Source organism: Aotus nancymaae, unplaced genomic scaffold (assembly GCF_030222135.1).
Source record: "Aotus nancymaae isolate 86718 unplaced genomic scaffold, 86718_ANA_hifiasm-v0.15.2.pri h1tg000010l, whole genome shotgun sequence".
NCBI classification, from domain to species: domain Eukaryota; kingdom Metazoa; phylum Chordata; class Mammalia; order Primates; family Aotidae; genus Aotus; species Aotus nancymaae.
Window position 1 is genome coordinate 75,393,998 of NW_026988421.1, and position 16,673 is coordinate 75,410,670.

At 47.3% G+C, this 16,673-nt stretch overlaps 1 protein-coding gene across 1 annotated transcript; it reads left to right on the forward strand.

The window, feature by feature from the left end:
- The first annotated feature begins 4,034 nt into the window (after positions 1-4,034).
- Positions 4,035-15,104, forward strand: GPR15LG (G protein-coupled receptor 15 ligand). The gene is made up of 3 exons (XM_012468524.3): positions 4,035-4,164; positions 9,648-9,737; positions 14,486-15,104. Exons 1-3 carry the CDS (start codon positions 4,095-4,097, stop codon positions 14,569-14,571), a joined length of 246 nt encoding a protein of 81 aa, XP_012323947.2. The 5' UTR covers positions 4,035-4,094; the 3' UTR covers positions 14,572-15,104.
- The last annotated feature ends 1,569 nt before the right edge of the window (positions 15,105-16,673 follow it).

The following is a 16,673-nucleotide window of genomic DNA, read 5'->3' on the forward strand; positions in this document are numbered from 1 at the left end:
AAAAAAGAAAAGAAATTACAAGTTAAATTGAAGAAAAGTTTTTCCTTACAAATTCTCGAGTGTGTTAGGTGTGTCGCTGGAGACTTCTTTTTCTCAGGAAGGCAGCCAAGTTTTCAAAATCACCTTCAGAAATAATCTAAAGCCTCAAATTTTAGTTTTTTTTTTTTTTTTACCAAAACTGCATATGCTCAAAACTAACAGCTGTTCCTCTTAAAATGCCTCTCATTTTCACCTTTCTCAGCTCAACATGAGATTTTGAATATTCTAAAGAGCCAGAGGTGTTTCTTCCTTTTTTAAGGCAAGAATTTGACAGCTATCTTTGAAATGTTAAAAGCAGGTGAAAATCTGTGAACAGTGATTGTCCCTGGGGAGTGGAGTTGAGGCAGAACTTCCACTTTATGCCCTGTGTTATTTAAATTAATGTGACATAGATTGCTTCAGTCATTTTTCTGTAAGCGTTTTAAAAGTAGGTAGAATTTGAACATCTGAATCTTTCTTCCTTAGAAACATGGTCCCAGGAAAACCTGCAAATCTGTGAATTGTATGTGTGAGTAGGGGAGGAAGAGAGCCCCTGAGATAGGAAATTCTTCTGCTCTTAGCAGAGACTAGTGCCCTTAGTCTCTGTTCTACAGTGAGAAGAAGGGCTGTGTTGTGATCCTAGTCTATTTCTGACGCCATGGCTGAGGGTGGAGGGATCTTGAGAAAATTACCAAAGACCTGGTTCAGCTGATCTGTGGATCCAGATGAATCTCTCTTCACTAACTAGAGTCTGCCCCTAATTCCTGCACCACCGCTAAGCGATTACAGTCAGCTTTAGGAGTTGGCCTAGTCCCTGAACCCTGACAGCTAGATTGTTCTTTTCCCTTCTGATGATGGTTTGCCAAAAGCAACAAGGAACTATTTCAACAAAAAAGGTACCTGTTACAACAGGTAAAAGGCGAGTGCCAGCTGAAGGTGTGATGCTGCCCAGAGAACTCATGACAACACCCTCAAATGAGACCTGAGAAAAACGAAATAATGCTGCTGATCTTTGATATGGACTGTGAATGTAATTCTAAACTTAGGAAGCACCTTTAGGGAATGCTGCTGAGTTGATTAACCCGCAGCAGGCACTCCAAGAGCGAGCAGTGTCCGGGCTAGCAATGCAGCCTCAAGAGGAGCCCCATTTCTTCCTTGCCCTCAAGCCTCTCTTGGGCTCCAGCTCTGCAATTGTCCCTGGTAGACTCCTGGGGTCTTCCTGCCCACACCCTCTGTTGTGGCTGCTGTCAGCTTCATACAGACATCAGGACTCAGAGCACAGCCTGCAAAGAGAAATCTCTCTGGGGCCAGACAGGTGACTGACGTAGCAGGATGTATAGTTCAAAGAAACTAGTTTATTAGTGTAGATTAATTTTAGTTTTTGCAAATATATAAAACTATGTGAATATATAAAACTTTGCAAATATATCAAAATGTCTTTGTAAGGTCTGACCACGCCATGAATGGCATGGTACTCTCTGTGACCCGCACGTGCACCCGAGATGAGCTCCTGGAAGAAACGATCAACGCCTGTGGTACCTAACTAACTTGAGACGTTCTTCTAGTGTTTCTTATTCCAGCCTCAATTGACAAGGCCATTGGACTTTGAAACCGACCTTGGCCAACCTCATGACTCCACACTCTACGACCTTCTCCCAGCTTGCAAAAAACTGCCAACTGTAACTAATGCAACTTTCTACTGTTTACCCCAAACGTATAAAACCAACCCTTAGCCCTCTGCCTACCGCTGACTCCATTTTCGGCCTCAGCCCGCCTGCACCCAGGTAAATAAACAGCCATGTTGCTCACACAAAGCCTCTTTGGGGATCTCTTCATTCAGAGCACGCATTTTAACACTCTCCTACCATTGATTTGCCCACTGAGCAGCCTGAGCACGTGGTCTAAATCGCTTCTCTAATCTGTAACAAAAAGAGAAGGTCAGTGAAGTGTACCACTGGCTGGTATCTGGCAGTGGGCAATGTCTGAATTGGCTTCCAGGAACTAGGAAGATCCTGAAGTGTTGAACCAGGGACTGGAATCTCTCCATACGTCCTTCGAGCTAGGAACCAGCATCAGTTTTGGTTTGTTTTTTTTTTTTTTTTGGTTAAAAGCTCATCGTTATTAAGGCAAAGAACAGGAGGACACCACAGCACAAGGGCAAACGCAATTCTGTGCATATGCACACATGCATGATACGTGTGAGCGTCTTCACTTCCTGATTTCCAGAGGGAGCTCCTGTGGGCTGGCCCATCTTCCACTCTCCATCTACACAAAATTTGCATTTTTTTCTTCAGCCAGGGACAACCCCCAACCCATGCTCAATAACATGGAAACAACCTCTCATACATCTTTGCACTCTCATTGCTGGAATGGCATTTGCATGTTCCTCAATTCCTTTATCCTCTAAGCATTGGGCTTGGTTGCCTCCTCTTGCCCAAGTCTGACCTCCAGGATGACAGCTTCCTGGGACCAGTGGGCAGGTGTCACAGTGAACCTTCAGCACACCCAAGACATTGCAGAGCTCTGCACTGCTCACAGCTGACCAGAGAGGCCTGACCAGGCATAAAGGTGCAAGGGGCCCACGTGGCCTACCCCTAACCACAGGTATCCTGCCCATCATTTACCCTGGGCTCAGGTGTTGAGTCTCCAGGAGCTCGCCATCCAGTGGGGAACAGCATGCTGAGGTAAAGGTCACAGCACACATCAGCATTACCTGTACCAGGGCCCAAGGAAGGCTTCATTCAACGCAGGGAGATTCTTGAGCTGGGGCTGGAAGGATGGGCAGAGCTGGTTTGGGAGTGGAGGTTGGAGAGCAGCCCAGGCAGAGGCTCATCAGGGTGCATGGGAAACATCCTAATTTCTCCAGAAAAATGTTCCTTCTACCCACCATCTGTCATAGGCCCAGGGGCTCTGGACCCTCTGATACCATCTGAGGCCAGAGCCTAGCAAGTGTTCAGCCACCCATGCACCATTATTAAAGGGAACTCAGACCCGCTCTGATGGAAAAGGAGCCCAAAGCACTCCTTTCATCAGTCTCTACCCAGCTAAAGAACCTCCCCGTCTCCCTTTTGTCAGTCTGATTCCTCTGCTAGTCCAGGAAGCCTACCATGACCTGGCCTACCATGCCAGGCCATCCCTGATCCAATCTAAGTCTCTGCAAAGCATCCCTCCCTCCCCTACCTTCTGACTGAGCAACCTACCTGCCCTTCCGTCAATATAGACAGTATTTGCAATGCTGTCAGACAGTCACTTGTCTGCACAGCTTCCTCCATCAACAGAAGCTTCTTGAAGAGGGGCATAGTGTCTTCTGTGTCCCTGGGGCCAAGCGCACGGCTCCCTGGGCAGAGGCTCCTCTCCTCCAGGCCTTGTTCAGGATGACCCTGTGCTTGAAGTGCCTTCTCATTTCATCACTGTCTTAAACATCAAAGTCCAGCTGTGGCCCCACCTCCTTTAATAGCTGTGTGAGCATGTTGGTGCACATGGCTTCTCATGCATCCCTCATACAGGCTTGTGAGAGAGGTAGCCCGGTGTCCATTTCACAGATGGGAAGCCGATTCAAGGACATTCAAGGACATGTTTGAAGTCACACCGCTAAGTGGCAGAGCAAGGATTCGAACCCAGGTCATCTGACTCCAGGGCCTGTGCTCCCTACATCTCACTGGTTGCTCAAGACTCATCTTTGGATGAGAACCTGCAAGTTTGTGGTCCTTTTCCCAGACACAGCTGAGGAATGAGCAGGAAGAGCTGCATTTGATGGGATTATTATGACACTAAAAGTTAACGTTCAACTCTAGAGAGTGACTCTTCCTGGGCAGTTGGTTCCTGCTCTCACCACTGAAGCCAGGGCTGAAACCTCTCCGGGCTGGGCATTTATAGCTCTCAGTGTTACAGGTCACTAAATGCATCTTGAAAGGCTGGTTTTCCTCTTGGGAGGGGCTGACTTTACCCTTTAGAAGAATTGCAGGGCTGCTAGGGCCCTGCCCATTGGGAAACACCTCTATAAATGTCCCAGGTGGCCCCAAGGGAGGACGCTACAGCACAGCTCCCTCCCCAGGACCTGAGTCTGCCTTCTCACCATGAGGCTTCTAGTTCTTTCCGGCCTGTTCTGCATTCTGCTTCTCTGCTTCTCTGTCTTTTCCACGGAAGGTAAGGCAACCCCCAGGGTGCAGGTCTCTGAGCAGGATTTCAGCATCTGGGAAGATCGTGATCAGGATTTGTTGGAGGGCACGGCTTGGCAGGTAGTCCTGAGCCCTGAAAAGCCAGGCTTTTGCTCTTGAACCTATAGGTTCAGGGTTCAGGACTGTCTGCAGGTGGCTTGGGGGCTCTAGCCACAGCCCCTGTGCCCCTTAACACATGCCCAGGCTAAGTAAGGTGGTGTGTTCCCCATGCAAACACACCTACAACCTCTCAGCTAGATTACTGTGCTTAAGTCCTAGCCATCTAGAATTTCTGGAGCCGCTCTGTTGTACTTGTATCATGCTTAGAACACAGTAAATTAGTGTTGGACAAATGAATACATTAATTAGTAGGCCATCTAAGTCTAACATCCCAAAACCTCATGCACAGAAAATATCCATGGTGTGCTGGAATGAAGGTGTGTGTGGTGGGGAGGTGGGGTATGCTTATGCATGTTTAGAAGAAGGGAACACCATCTTTTTACCTCTATAGATATGAATATTTAGCTCTCTTGACTTTCTTGATTCAGATAGCTGAGTGTTTCTTTTTTTTTTTTTCTTTTTTGAGACGGAGTTTCGCTCTTGTTACCCAGGCTGGAGTGCAATGGTACGATCTCAGCTCACCGCAACCTCCGCCTCCTGGGTTCAGACAATTCTCCTGCCTCAGCCTCCTGGGTAGCTGGCATTACAGGCACACGCCACCATGCCCAGCTAATTTTTTGTATTTTTAGTAGAGACGGGGTTTCACCATGTTGACCAGGATGGTCTCGATCTCTTGACCTCATGATCTACCCACCTGAGCCTCCCAAAGTGCTGGGATTACAGGCGTGAGCCACCGTGCCCGGCCCTCTTTTTTTTTTTTTTTAAAGACAGGGTTTCACCATGTTGGTTAGGCTGATCTTGAACTCCTGACCTCAGGTGATCCGCCCGCCTTGGCCTCCAAAGTGCTTGGATTACAGGCGTGAGGCACCACACCTGGCCGCATGTAGAATTTTAAAAACTTAATTGATGTACCTCTATATGTTCAAGGTTGTATCTTTTTTTTTTTTTTTTTTTGGCTCTAGAAGTATCTTGTTTTGGTCCCCTGCATACCAACTATAATAACTACCTAACTAGTATTGTATTTCAACTGATATTTCTGTGTGATATGATTACTAGTTTAGCTGAAAGCTATTCAGTTCAGTGGGAGCAAGAAGAGGTTATTGGACATTAGAGTGCTGCATAGATAAATCTAAGTTTGTTCTCTATTAGTCACCTTGAGACATCGGGGGAACATGTGTTCTCTCCCAGCAAAGGTGATCTAGCTCTTATATATCCACAGGGAGAACAGATACGAACTAAGAGTAGTGGAGTGCTTTCTTTTATTTTTTTATTTTTTTTTTATTTAGAAAGAAAGAAAGAAAAAAAAAGAATGAAGAAGAGGAAGAAAAAGGAAGAGAAAGAGAGAGAGAGAATGGGAGTATTGCTTTCTTGCCCAGGCTAGAATGCAGTTTAGTAATGGGTATTGAAAACCTCTTTTATACCAATAATTATACTTGATGTAGACAGGAAGGAATAAGGGAAGAAAATAACAAGGAGCCAACCAATATTTCATTTAAACCTATGAAATGCCATGCGATTACTGAGGAGTGATTTACTTCCAATTATGTAGTCGCTTTTGGAATAGGTGTGAGGTGGTAATGTATGTTTTGTGTATTTGAAGTGGAGAGTTCTATAAATGTTTATTAAGTTTACTTGTTCCGGGTCTGAGTTCAAGTCCTGGATGTCCTTGTTAATTTTCTGTCTCATTGATCTATAAAATCGTTAGCTCTTCTTGTTACATTGATCCTTTTGCCATTATGTAATGTCCTTCTTTGCTTCCTTTGCTCTTTGTTGCTTTAAAGTCTACTTTATCAGAGGCGAGAATTGCATCTCCTGCTTTTTGTTTATTTGTTTATTTTTACTCTCTGGTTGATAAATCTTCCTCCTTCTCTTTGTTTTGAGTCTTTGTGTATTGTTGCATGTGAGATGGGTCTGGATGCAGCATACTGATGGGTTTTGACTTTTTTTTTTTTTTTTTTTTGAGACGGAGTCTCGCTCTTGTTACCCAGGCTGGAGTGCAATGGCGCGATCTCGGCTCACCGCAACCTCCGCCTCCTGGGTTCAGGCAATTCTCCTGCCTCAGCCTCCTGAGTAGCTGGGACTACAGGCACACGCCACCGTGCCCAGCTAATTTTTTTGTATTAGTAGAGACGGGGTTTCACAATGTTGACCAGGATGGTCTCGATCTCTCGACCTCGTGATCCACCCGCCTCGGCCTCCCAAAGTGCTGGGATTACAGGCTTGAGCCACCGCGCCCGGCCTGGGTTTTGACTTTTTATCCAATTAGAATATATATAAGTTTAATACTGGCATTTGATGCTAGCTGGCTGTTTTGCCCATTAGTTACTGTAAAATTTTCATTGTGTTAATGCTCTTTGCTTTTTGATATATTTTTGGAAAGGCTGATATTGGTTGTTCCTTTATATGTATAGTGCTTCTTTCAGAAGCTCTTGTAAAGCAGGCCTGGTGGTGATGAAGTCTCTAAGTACTTGTTTGTTCGCAAAAGATTTAATTTTTCCTTCAATTATAAAGCTTAGTTTGGCTGGATATGAAATTCTGGGTTGAAAGTTCTTTTCTTTAAGGATGTTAAATATTGGTCCCCACTCTTTTCTGGCTTGTAGGGTTTCTGCTGAGAGATCTGCTGTAAGTCTGATAGGTTTCCCTTTATGGGTAACCTGACCTTTCTCTCTGGCTGCCCTTAGTATTTTCTCCTTCATTTCAACCCTAATAAATCTGGCAATTATGTGCCTTGGGGTTGGTCTTCTTGAAGAATATCTTTGTGGTGTTCTCTGTATTACCTGGAGTTGAATATTACCCTGCCTTGCCAGGTTGGGAAAGTTTTCCTGAATGATATCCTGAAGAGTATTTTCCAACTTGGATTCATTCTCTTCATCACATTCAGGTACACCTATCAAACGTAAATTAGGTCTTTTCACATAGTCCCATATTTCCTGGAGACTTTGCTCATTCCTTTTCATCCTTTTTTCTCCAATCTTGTCTTCTCGTTTCATTTCACTGAGCTGGTCCTCGACTTCTGATATCCTTTCTTCTGCTTGATCAATTCGACTGTTTAAACTTGTGCATGCTTCGCGAAGTTCTCGTGCTGTGTTTTTCAGCTTCATCAATTCACTTATATTCCTCTCTAAATTGTCCATTCTCGTTAACATTTCGTCAAACCTTTTTTCAAGGTTCTTAGTTTCTTTGCATTGGGTTAGAACAAGTTCTTTTAATTCACAGAAGTTTCTTATCACCCACCTTTTGAAACCTGCTTCTGTTATTGGAACACACTCGTTCTCCATTAAGCCTTGTTCCGTTACTGATGAGGAATTGCGATCCCCTGTAGAGGGAGAGGCTTTCTGATTTTGAGTATTCTCTGCCTTTTTAGGCTGGTTTCTTCCCTTCATTATATATTTATCCCTCTGTCGTCTTTGTAATTACCGACTTTCTAACTAGGTCTCTGAGCGGACGTCCAACTTGTTGATTCCCAGCACCGAAATCTGAGCAATCCACTGCGCCGGCCGAAACAGCGGTGTTAAGATTGATGGTGCTTTTCTGCCCGGGAATCTCCGGACTCTGCACCAAGAACTGCCACACTAAGGCGCCAGCAAAACCGCCGCGCCGGCCACAAGAGTCGCCCTGGCGACCCGTGGGGCTCCTCCGCTGGGAATCTCTTGGTCCCTGAGCAACAAATATTCGTCTGAAAGTGTGGCGTCCTCTCGTTCTCTGTGCTTTCAGTGGGAACTACGAGCCCAAGCTGCTAGTGATCAGCCATCTTGGATCTCTCTCTCTGTATCTTTGTTTATTATTATTATTATTATTATTATTTATAAGATGGGGTTTCACCATGTTGGCCAGGCTGGTCTCGAACTCCTGACCTCAAGTGATCTGCCCACCTCGGCCTCCCAAAGTGCTGAGATTACAGGCATGAGCCACCATGCCCGGCCTGGTTATATTTTTTTTATTTATCACTATATTATTATACTCACCCAAAATACTTATAATTGAAGATATTCTGGTGGAAGCATTTACAACACAATGTCAGCAGCAGCCATCTCTGAGTAGTGGGATTATAACAAGTGTTTGTTTTACAAAGTTTCCGCAATGAAAATGTGCCACACATATAATGAGGAAAAACAGTGATTAGAAATCCTCAGAAACACAGTCCATGACATGCAATTTATCAGATCTCTATTTTTGGACATGTTGGAGCTTGCCGATGATACCCTAGTGACAATTAAATGAGGATAGATATCTTCCCCCATAGAGTTTCCTATCCATTTAGGACTCTTTGTGGCAGATCTTTTTTTTTTTAATTAAAAAAAATTTTTTTTTTTAAGAAGGGGTTTCACCATGTTGGTTAGTCTGGTCTTGAACTCCCAACCTCAGGTGTTCCGCCCGCCTCGGCCTCCAAAGTGCTTGGATTACAGGTGTGAGCCACCATGCTCGGCCCTGTGGCAGATTCTTGAAGTAGTATTAATCAACTGATACTTTCAGGTATAACTTGCTATCAAGTGAATGTGCTATTATGAATTTACATGCTTAGACACTTAAATTGTTCACAATTTTGTGCTTTTCTTTTTTTGAAGCAGGATCTTGCTCTGTTGCCCAGGTTGGAGTGCAGTGGCATAACCATGGCTCAATGCAGCCTTGACTTCCAGGGCTCAAGTGATCTTCCCACCTCAGCTTTTCCAGTAGCTAGGAAAACAGGTGCACACCACAATGCCCTGCTAATTTTTAAATTTTTTTGTAGAGACAAGGTCTCTCTATGTTGCTCAGGCTGGTCTTGAACTCCTGGACTCAAGCCATCCTCCCACCTCAGCCTCCCAAAGTGCTAGGAATACAGGCATGAGCCACCACAGCCAGCCTACTTTGCACTATTTTAATTATGTGGTAAAAGATATATGTGTACATAAAATATGTTCTAAGTTCAGGCTTATTTTATTTTATTTTATTTTTTTAAATAAATAGAGACGGGGTTTCACCATGTTGGCCAAACTGCTCTTGAACTTCTGGCCTCAAGTGATCCACCCATCTCGGCGTCCCAAAGTGCTGAGATTACAGGTGTGAGCCACCGCGCCTGGCCAGGCTTATTTTCTTAGACTAGATTGCCGAGGGGAAAATTACTGTGTCAAAGAAACTGCTTGAACAGGAACGTGAGAAGGACATGTTTTGGGGTCACTGTGTCTCCCAACATTGTTATTTCTGGAAAGTAAATCACAAGGCCCACTCTTTCCCTGGGACCTCTCGTAGCCTGGCTCATCCTGAATTTCTCTGGATAAATATTCCTGAGCCCTGGGCCTTGGAAGGGGAAGCTCACTCACTCACAGGCAAGCCAGCTAAGGACAGTCTCTGCTTTTTTGTGTCCATCATCAGGGAGAAGGCATCCTGAAAAGGTCTGGCCAGGCAGAAGAGCCAGGCTCTGCTGCCACCGAGTCCTTAGACACAACCTGACAAACCTGAAAAGTAAGTAACCCCACCTCATCCAGACTGTTGGGGAGAGGCTCTGTAGGGGCCATGGAACCAGCTACACATGCTGGTCAGCCCCACCCCATGGCTGGGGTATCAGGCACTGGTCTGTAGGGGTCCACGTGCAGATGTCCTCCCAGCCCCACAGAGCTTAGAGGCTAGTGGGAGAAACTGACTTCCCCAAAAAAGTCAACAAATTAATCATTTTACACTGAATACATTCTGCCATGGAAAATAGCAGGATACAATTAGAAAATGGTGTGGGGGAACACTCTTACCTTAGGTGGGAGGTATCAGAGGAGGTGACATTTATGAGACCTGAAGAAAGGCCAGGAGCCTGCCTGAGGACTGTGGAGGTGGGGGATGCAGGCAGAGGAGGCAGCAGGAGTGAAGGGCAAGAGAGTGGCATGGAAGATAGAGGGCTGCAGGGCTTGGGAGATGCTCTCGGAAGGTAGGGACCAAAGCTGCCCGTGAACCCTGTGGACCTAGGGCACAGATCAGCATGCAGATCACCAGCAGGGGAGTGGGCGTGAGAGTCCAGAGATCCACAGGTTAGCAAGAGGTAAGGCAGCCCCAGAGATGCTGGCAGGCAGCAACCAGGCTGCATGACCAGGGGAAGGCCCGAAAGAGCAAGGCTGCCCTCTCCCTGAGGCCTGGGTACACTGGGAGGCCTGCGGGGGATAGGCCCAGGTCCAGGAGACCTGTGGGCACCCAGTTCCCTGCACAGGGGCTCCCAGCCCAGGGCAGACATGCACTGGAGTTGCCCAGCCCGGGTGGAAGAGTCAGGCTGCTGGAGCGTGGGTAGGGCAGGCAGAGCCCCAGGCTGTGGAGACTGAGTCAGACAGCCTGACACCAACCTGGGGATCCTGCCTGGACTCTGCAGCCCCAGTACCCTCTCTCAGGAGGCAGAGGAGGTCCCAGCCCCACTTGCTCCTCTGAGGCCATGGCCCATGGAGTCCACGACCAGCATCAGAGCCTCCATGCCTTTCCCAGCTACCAAGGGGGTGCTTAGCTGTGATGCAGGGGAGGGACAGAGGGAGTGAGCAAGACAGGCTGCAGACCTTCTCCTGGAGATGCTGACAACCCCTCCTTCCAAACTGGCATCACACCCAGCCAGCTGGGATAAAAATAACCAGCGCTCATCCACCTCTCACTGAACCAGTGCAAGGCACCAGCCAGGCAGGGTGCAGGGTGAGCACAGGCTGTGGCTCTGCTCCCCCAGGCCCCTGGTTCTGTGAAAGAAGGTGAAAACCTTCCGGAGAGAGGGGGAGGAGCACCAGAAGTGCTCTCACCCTCCCCTCCTGTTCCCTTCTCCTGCACAGACTGCTCAGAGGCAGGAAATTAAGGGAGTGTGTGAGTCTCCACCACAAACACACACATAACAAACCAAAACACACAAACACAAATACCTACACACACAAACAGATACACACCACACAACCACACACAGACACCCACAAATACATGCACACAGACTCTTAATATGCACTACAGACACAGAGACACATACACACTACAGAACTACACACAGACACACAGTATATACGCACAGTACACAGCAGAGTGATACACACATAGACACATGCACACAGCACAAACACACACAACTACATACACAGACACATGCTACATGCACTCTACACACACATACACTGTGCACTATACCTACAGACACACGGACACATACACACTACACAACTACACATATAGACACACACTATACACACAAACACACTACACACAAATACACAATACCCACAGTCATACACACATATACCACACACATACACAAATACATCTACACCCAAACACATACCACACAACTATACATACAAACACACATAAATACATACACACAAATACATAACACTACATAACTATACAAACACACACACAAATACATGCACACACAGACACATGCCACACTACACACACAGACACTACACACAGACACACAATTACACACACTACACTCCTATGCTACACACAGCACACACACACAGATGGACAGATATTCAACCAAGCACACACAGTGCATAGGAGACGTGACCAGATTAATTCCTTGTGCAAGTATACGTGCATCTGTTTTCTTAGTTTTGTTACTTCGGGAGAATAAATCTAGGTGTGTGTCTCCTGTGCTGAGACTGGGTTTCTTTTTGTGTGTATATTTTAAAAATGTCATTGTAGAAATTTATAAACAGGCCGGGCATGGTGGTTCACACCTGTAATTCAAGCACTTTGGAGGCCAAGGTGAGTGGATCACCTGAGGTCGGGAGTTCAAGACCAGCCTGACCAACATGGTGAAACCCCGTCTTAAAAAAAAAGAAGAAATTTATAAACAACTTAGAATAGGAAGAGGAACACAAACATATTTATTGGGTCTTTGCCACATGATCTCATTTAAATCCTTGAGACCACCGTGGGGAGGTCTTGTCACTATTGTGTAGATTGGGAACTGAAACTCAGAAAGAAACTGATGCAGAGCCAGAAACCAGGATCTGTCCATCTCTTTCCACTGTAACAAACTGCCTCCCCCGTAGACAGAAAGTTTCCTGCAGCCTGTGTATGAAGACATGCGCGCGCAAGCCAGATGGCTGACTTCCGGAAGGAAACAGCCATCTGGTCTGGGATCTCGACTCCACCGCCCGCTGGCTCTGTGCTCTGGGAGCAAGTCAGCCAGCACTGCTAAGCCTCAGTCTCCCCCTCTGTGAAGACGGAGTGATAATAGAATCTACCTCACTGGGCCATGATGAGGAACCAATGGGGTCATGTCTATACAGGACTTGGCATCAAGCCTGCCACAAAGTGCCCCGTAAACATGTCCTGCTGTTGATATGGAGAGAGGGCTGCGGGCACAGGAGACGAGCAGCTCCGACACTGACAACCAAAGCCTACATATTCTTGTCTGGGCTTGGAGTTTCCACTTTCTGTTTTCTGCACTGATACTGGGATTCAGCAAGGAGGGAGAAGATGAATCAGGGCTCCCAGGGTGTTGTGTAAGCAACAGCAGGATTGCTAGGAATCTGGCCCTGTGTGCTCCAGTTCACTGACGTATGACAGAGTCCATGCATCTGTCTATGGAAATACAAATTAACTTAGGATTGCCTGGAAGATGTCCCTGAGCCAGCAACACCAGCTAGGACACACACTTGCTGAATACTGACTATTCATTGATGGTGTCTTTCTTGAGCACTGCTTTATATCTCAGCACTGTGGTAGGCCCAGGGGGATGACAATATGTGGAAGGCCCAGGACACTGGGTCAGTGTGACAAAACCATCTTTGAAAATTAACATACTAAATGGCTGATTTGCTGAATTTATTGCATTTACCAATTTACTTTAAAAAGGCTTTTTAGGGCTGGGTGTGGTGGCTGACGCCTGTAATTCCAGCACTTTGGGAGGTTGAGGTGGGTGGATCACGAGGTCAAGAGATCGAGACCATCCTGGCCAACATGGTGAAACCCCATCTCTACTAAAAATACAAAAATTAGCCTGGCGTGGTGGCGTGCGCCTGTAGTCCCAGCTACTTGAGATGCTGAGGCAGAAGAATTGCTTGAACCAAGGAGGCAGAGGTTGCAGTGAGCTGAGATTGCACCACTGCACTCCAGCCTGGCGACAGAACGAGACTCCATCAAAAAAAAAAAAAAAGGTTTTTTGAAGAGTATTTAGAAAATTTAAAGCAGTCTGTATAGCAGCAAGCCTTTCTGTTGTTGTTTTTTAAGAAGCAGGATCTTCCTCTGTCACCCAGGCTGGAGTGCAGTGGTGCAATCATAGCTCACTGCAGCCTCAAACTCCTGGACTCAAGTGATCTTCCCACTTCAGCCTCCTCAGTAGCTGAGACTACAGATGCATGCCATCACACTCAGCCAACTTTTTGTAGACACAGGGTCTTACTACGCTGCCCAGGTTGGTCTCGAACTCCTGGCCTCCAGCAACCCTGCCTTGGCCTCCCAAAGTGCTAAAGTGCTGGGATTACAGGTGTGAGCCATTGCATCTGGCCCAGTTTTTAAAATTTTTTTGAGATGGAATTTCGCTCTTGTTACCCAGGCTGGAGTGCAATGGCGCGATCTCGGCTCACTGCAACCTCCGCCTCTTGGGTTCAAGCAATTCTCCTGCCTCAGCCTCCCAAGTAGCTGGGACTACAGGCGTGCGCCACCATGCCCAGCTAATTTTTGTATTTTTTAGTAGAGACAGGGTTTCACCTTGTTGACCAGGATAGTCTCGATCTCTTGACCTCATGATCCACCTGCCTTGGCCTCCCAAAGTGCTGGGATTATAGGCGTGAGCCACCGCGCCCAGTTGATTTTTTTTTTTTTAAATTGTGTTTGAAAATGCATCCTGGCCAGGCGCGGTGGCTCACGCCTATAATCCCAGCACTTTGGGAGGCCGAGGAGGGTGGATCACAAGGTCAAGAGATCGAGACCATCCCGGTCAATGTGGTGAAACCCCATCTCTACTAAAAATACGAAAATTAGCTGGGCATGGTGGCGCACGCCTGTAGTCTCAGCTACTCGAGAGGTTGAGGCAGGAGAATTGCTTGAACCCAGGAGGCGGAGGTTGCAGTGAGCCGAGATCGTGCCATTGCACTCCAGCCTGGGTAACAAGAGCGAAATTCCGTCTCAAAAAAAATAAAGAAAACTAGAAAACGCGTCCTAATTGTGTTTTCCTCTCTCTCCCCACAATCTGGCTCTGACCTCACCACCTTCCTGTCCTGTCCCTCTTGTCTACTCATTGCTCCTCCCAGGACAACATGTGAGGCGCTGCAAACCATGCAAGCTTGAGCCAGAGGCCCACCCTTGGGTGGTGCCTGGGGCACTTCCACAGGTGTAGCACTCCCAAAGCAAGACTCCAGACAGCAGAGACCCTCATGCCTGGCACCTGAGGTGCCCAGCAGCCTCCTGTCTCCCCTTTCAGACATCACAGCAGCAAGCTGCAGTGTTGGAGGGTTTCATCTCAGTCAGCAAAGATGCTGAGAAAGTTCCGGTACTCCACATCCTTGTCTCAATTGTGCCATCAACTTTTAGCGCTATGATGGTCCAACCTCAGCCTGCACAGCCTCAGTCCACTATGTGAGCCTCTCCAAGGCAAACAGTCAATCGTTCCACCGTGACTGGTCACAGCCACAAATCCAGAGACCATCAATCCTGCTTGGTTGCAGGGTGGCAACTACTCAAGGGTGGCTGACCAAGACTGCAGAGTCAGCTCCATCTTCAGGTTCATTCAACCATTCAACTCCCTGGTATTTAACCACCAGCGTCCAGTGGTCCCCGAGGAATCCCTTCCTAGCCTCCTGACATGAGTCTGCTGGAAAGAACATCCAAACAAACAAGTCATCAATAAAATAAATCAACTCAATGCAGACATATCCTTATTTGACAAGGTCGGTGATAGAGCCTGAGGCACAGCTTTCTGCTGGAAGAAACCTGTCCCTAAAGCCCTACCTGCAGGCCACTCTTTGTCACAACACAGTATAACTATGTTAGGAGCAAGGACAGAGGCCCTGGGTCCAGCACACTAGGGCTGCTAAGGGTGTTCCGTGTGAGCTGGGCATGTTGTGTCTTTTCTAGAAAACTGAGATGACAAGACCTACTCAGAGGGCAAATAGCCAGGTGTGGGAGTGCCCACAAAGGGCCTCGCACACAGAGGGACTTGGTTCAGGGAAGTCCTTACCTCTGCTTCCCCATCCTGGGGTGTTTGTGCTCCAGGTGAACACAGCTGAAGCTCAGAGGACACAGATGGCTCAGGTCTGAGCGGCTTATCTCTTAACAAAGCTCCCTCTAATCCGATTTTCACAGCAAGGTGAGAAGCCCCATCGCTGCACCCTCCACAGCCACAGAAGAGAACACCCAGCCCCCTCTGGGCTGATGGGCAGAGGTTCCCTGGCCCAGGGCTCTGGGGACAGTGGTACCCAGGGTAAATCAGAGTCCTTGTATTGTCACAGACCAGACTTTTCACATCCCTTCCATACGTCCCACTCCCAGGCTCAGTTCCCAGGCTCTGCAGTGCTGTGTTCACCGCGGGCATAAACATGCCTTCAGAATGGGGCGGGAGAGGTGGGGACCTCCCTGAACCCAGCTCCAGGCCCTTTTCTGCATTTCAAACCTGCCTACTTGCCCTCTGAGTAGGTCCTCTAATCTCCGTGTTCATCTATCCCATGGTAGCCATTGTCAGGCCCTGAGCTGGATTCTGAGGCTCATGAACAAATATGGTCCTTGTTGTCTGAGAGGCAATCATTTCTCTACAAAGTTGTGGGCACCCAGGCAAGATCAGAGGGCTGAGGGCTGGGGCTACAGGAGAGGGGTGGAAGTCGAGGAGGGAATAAAAAGACTGCTCAAACTCAGCAGAAGAGGCCAGCCAGAGAAGGGGTGCAGGGTGTGTGTGTGTGTGTGTGTGTGTGTGTGGTGTGCAGAGGGGTGTGGAGGGTGTGGGAGGGGTGGGGGCTGTTTGTGGTGTATGTGGTGAATGGTGTGTGTGTATGGTATGTAATGTGTGCGTGATGTGTGTGTGAGGGTGTGGGATTTGTGCATGTGTATTTGTGATGTGTGTGTGATGTGTGTATGGTGCGTGATGTGTGTGTGAGGGTATGGACTTTGTGGTGTGTGTACGATATGTATGTCTGTAGTGTGTGTGTAGTTTATACAGTGTGTGTGATGTATGGCGTGAATGTGTGGTGGGTGGTGGATGTGTGGTTTGTGGTATGTATGGTATGTGCACATGTGGCATGTGTGATGTGTGGTGTATGTGTATAATGTGTTGTGTGTGTTGTATATGATATGTGCTGTGTGGTCGTATGTATGGTGTGTGTTTATGATGTGTATGGTATGTGGTGTGTGTGTGTGATGCATTTGTATGGTGTGTGGTTTGTGTGTGTGGTATCTGATTGTGTATGTGTGGTGTGCATGATGCATGTGTGTGTTGGGGCATGTGGTATG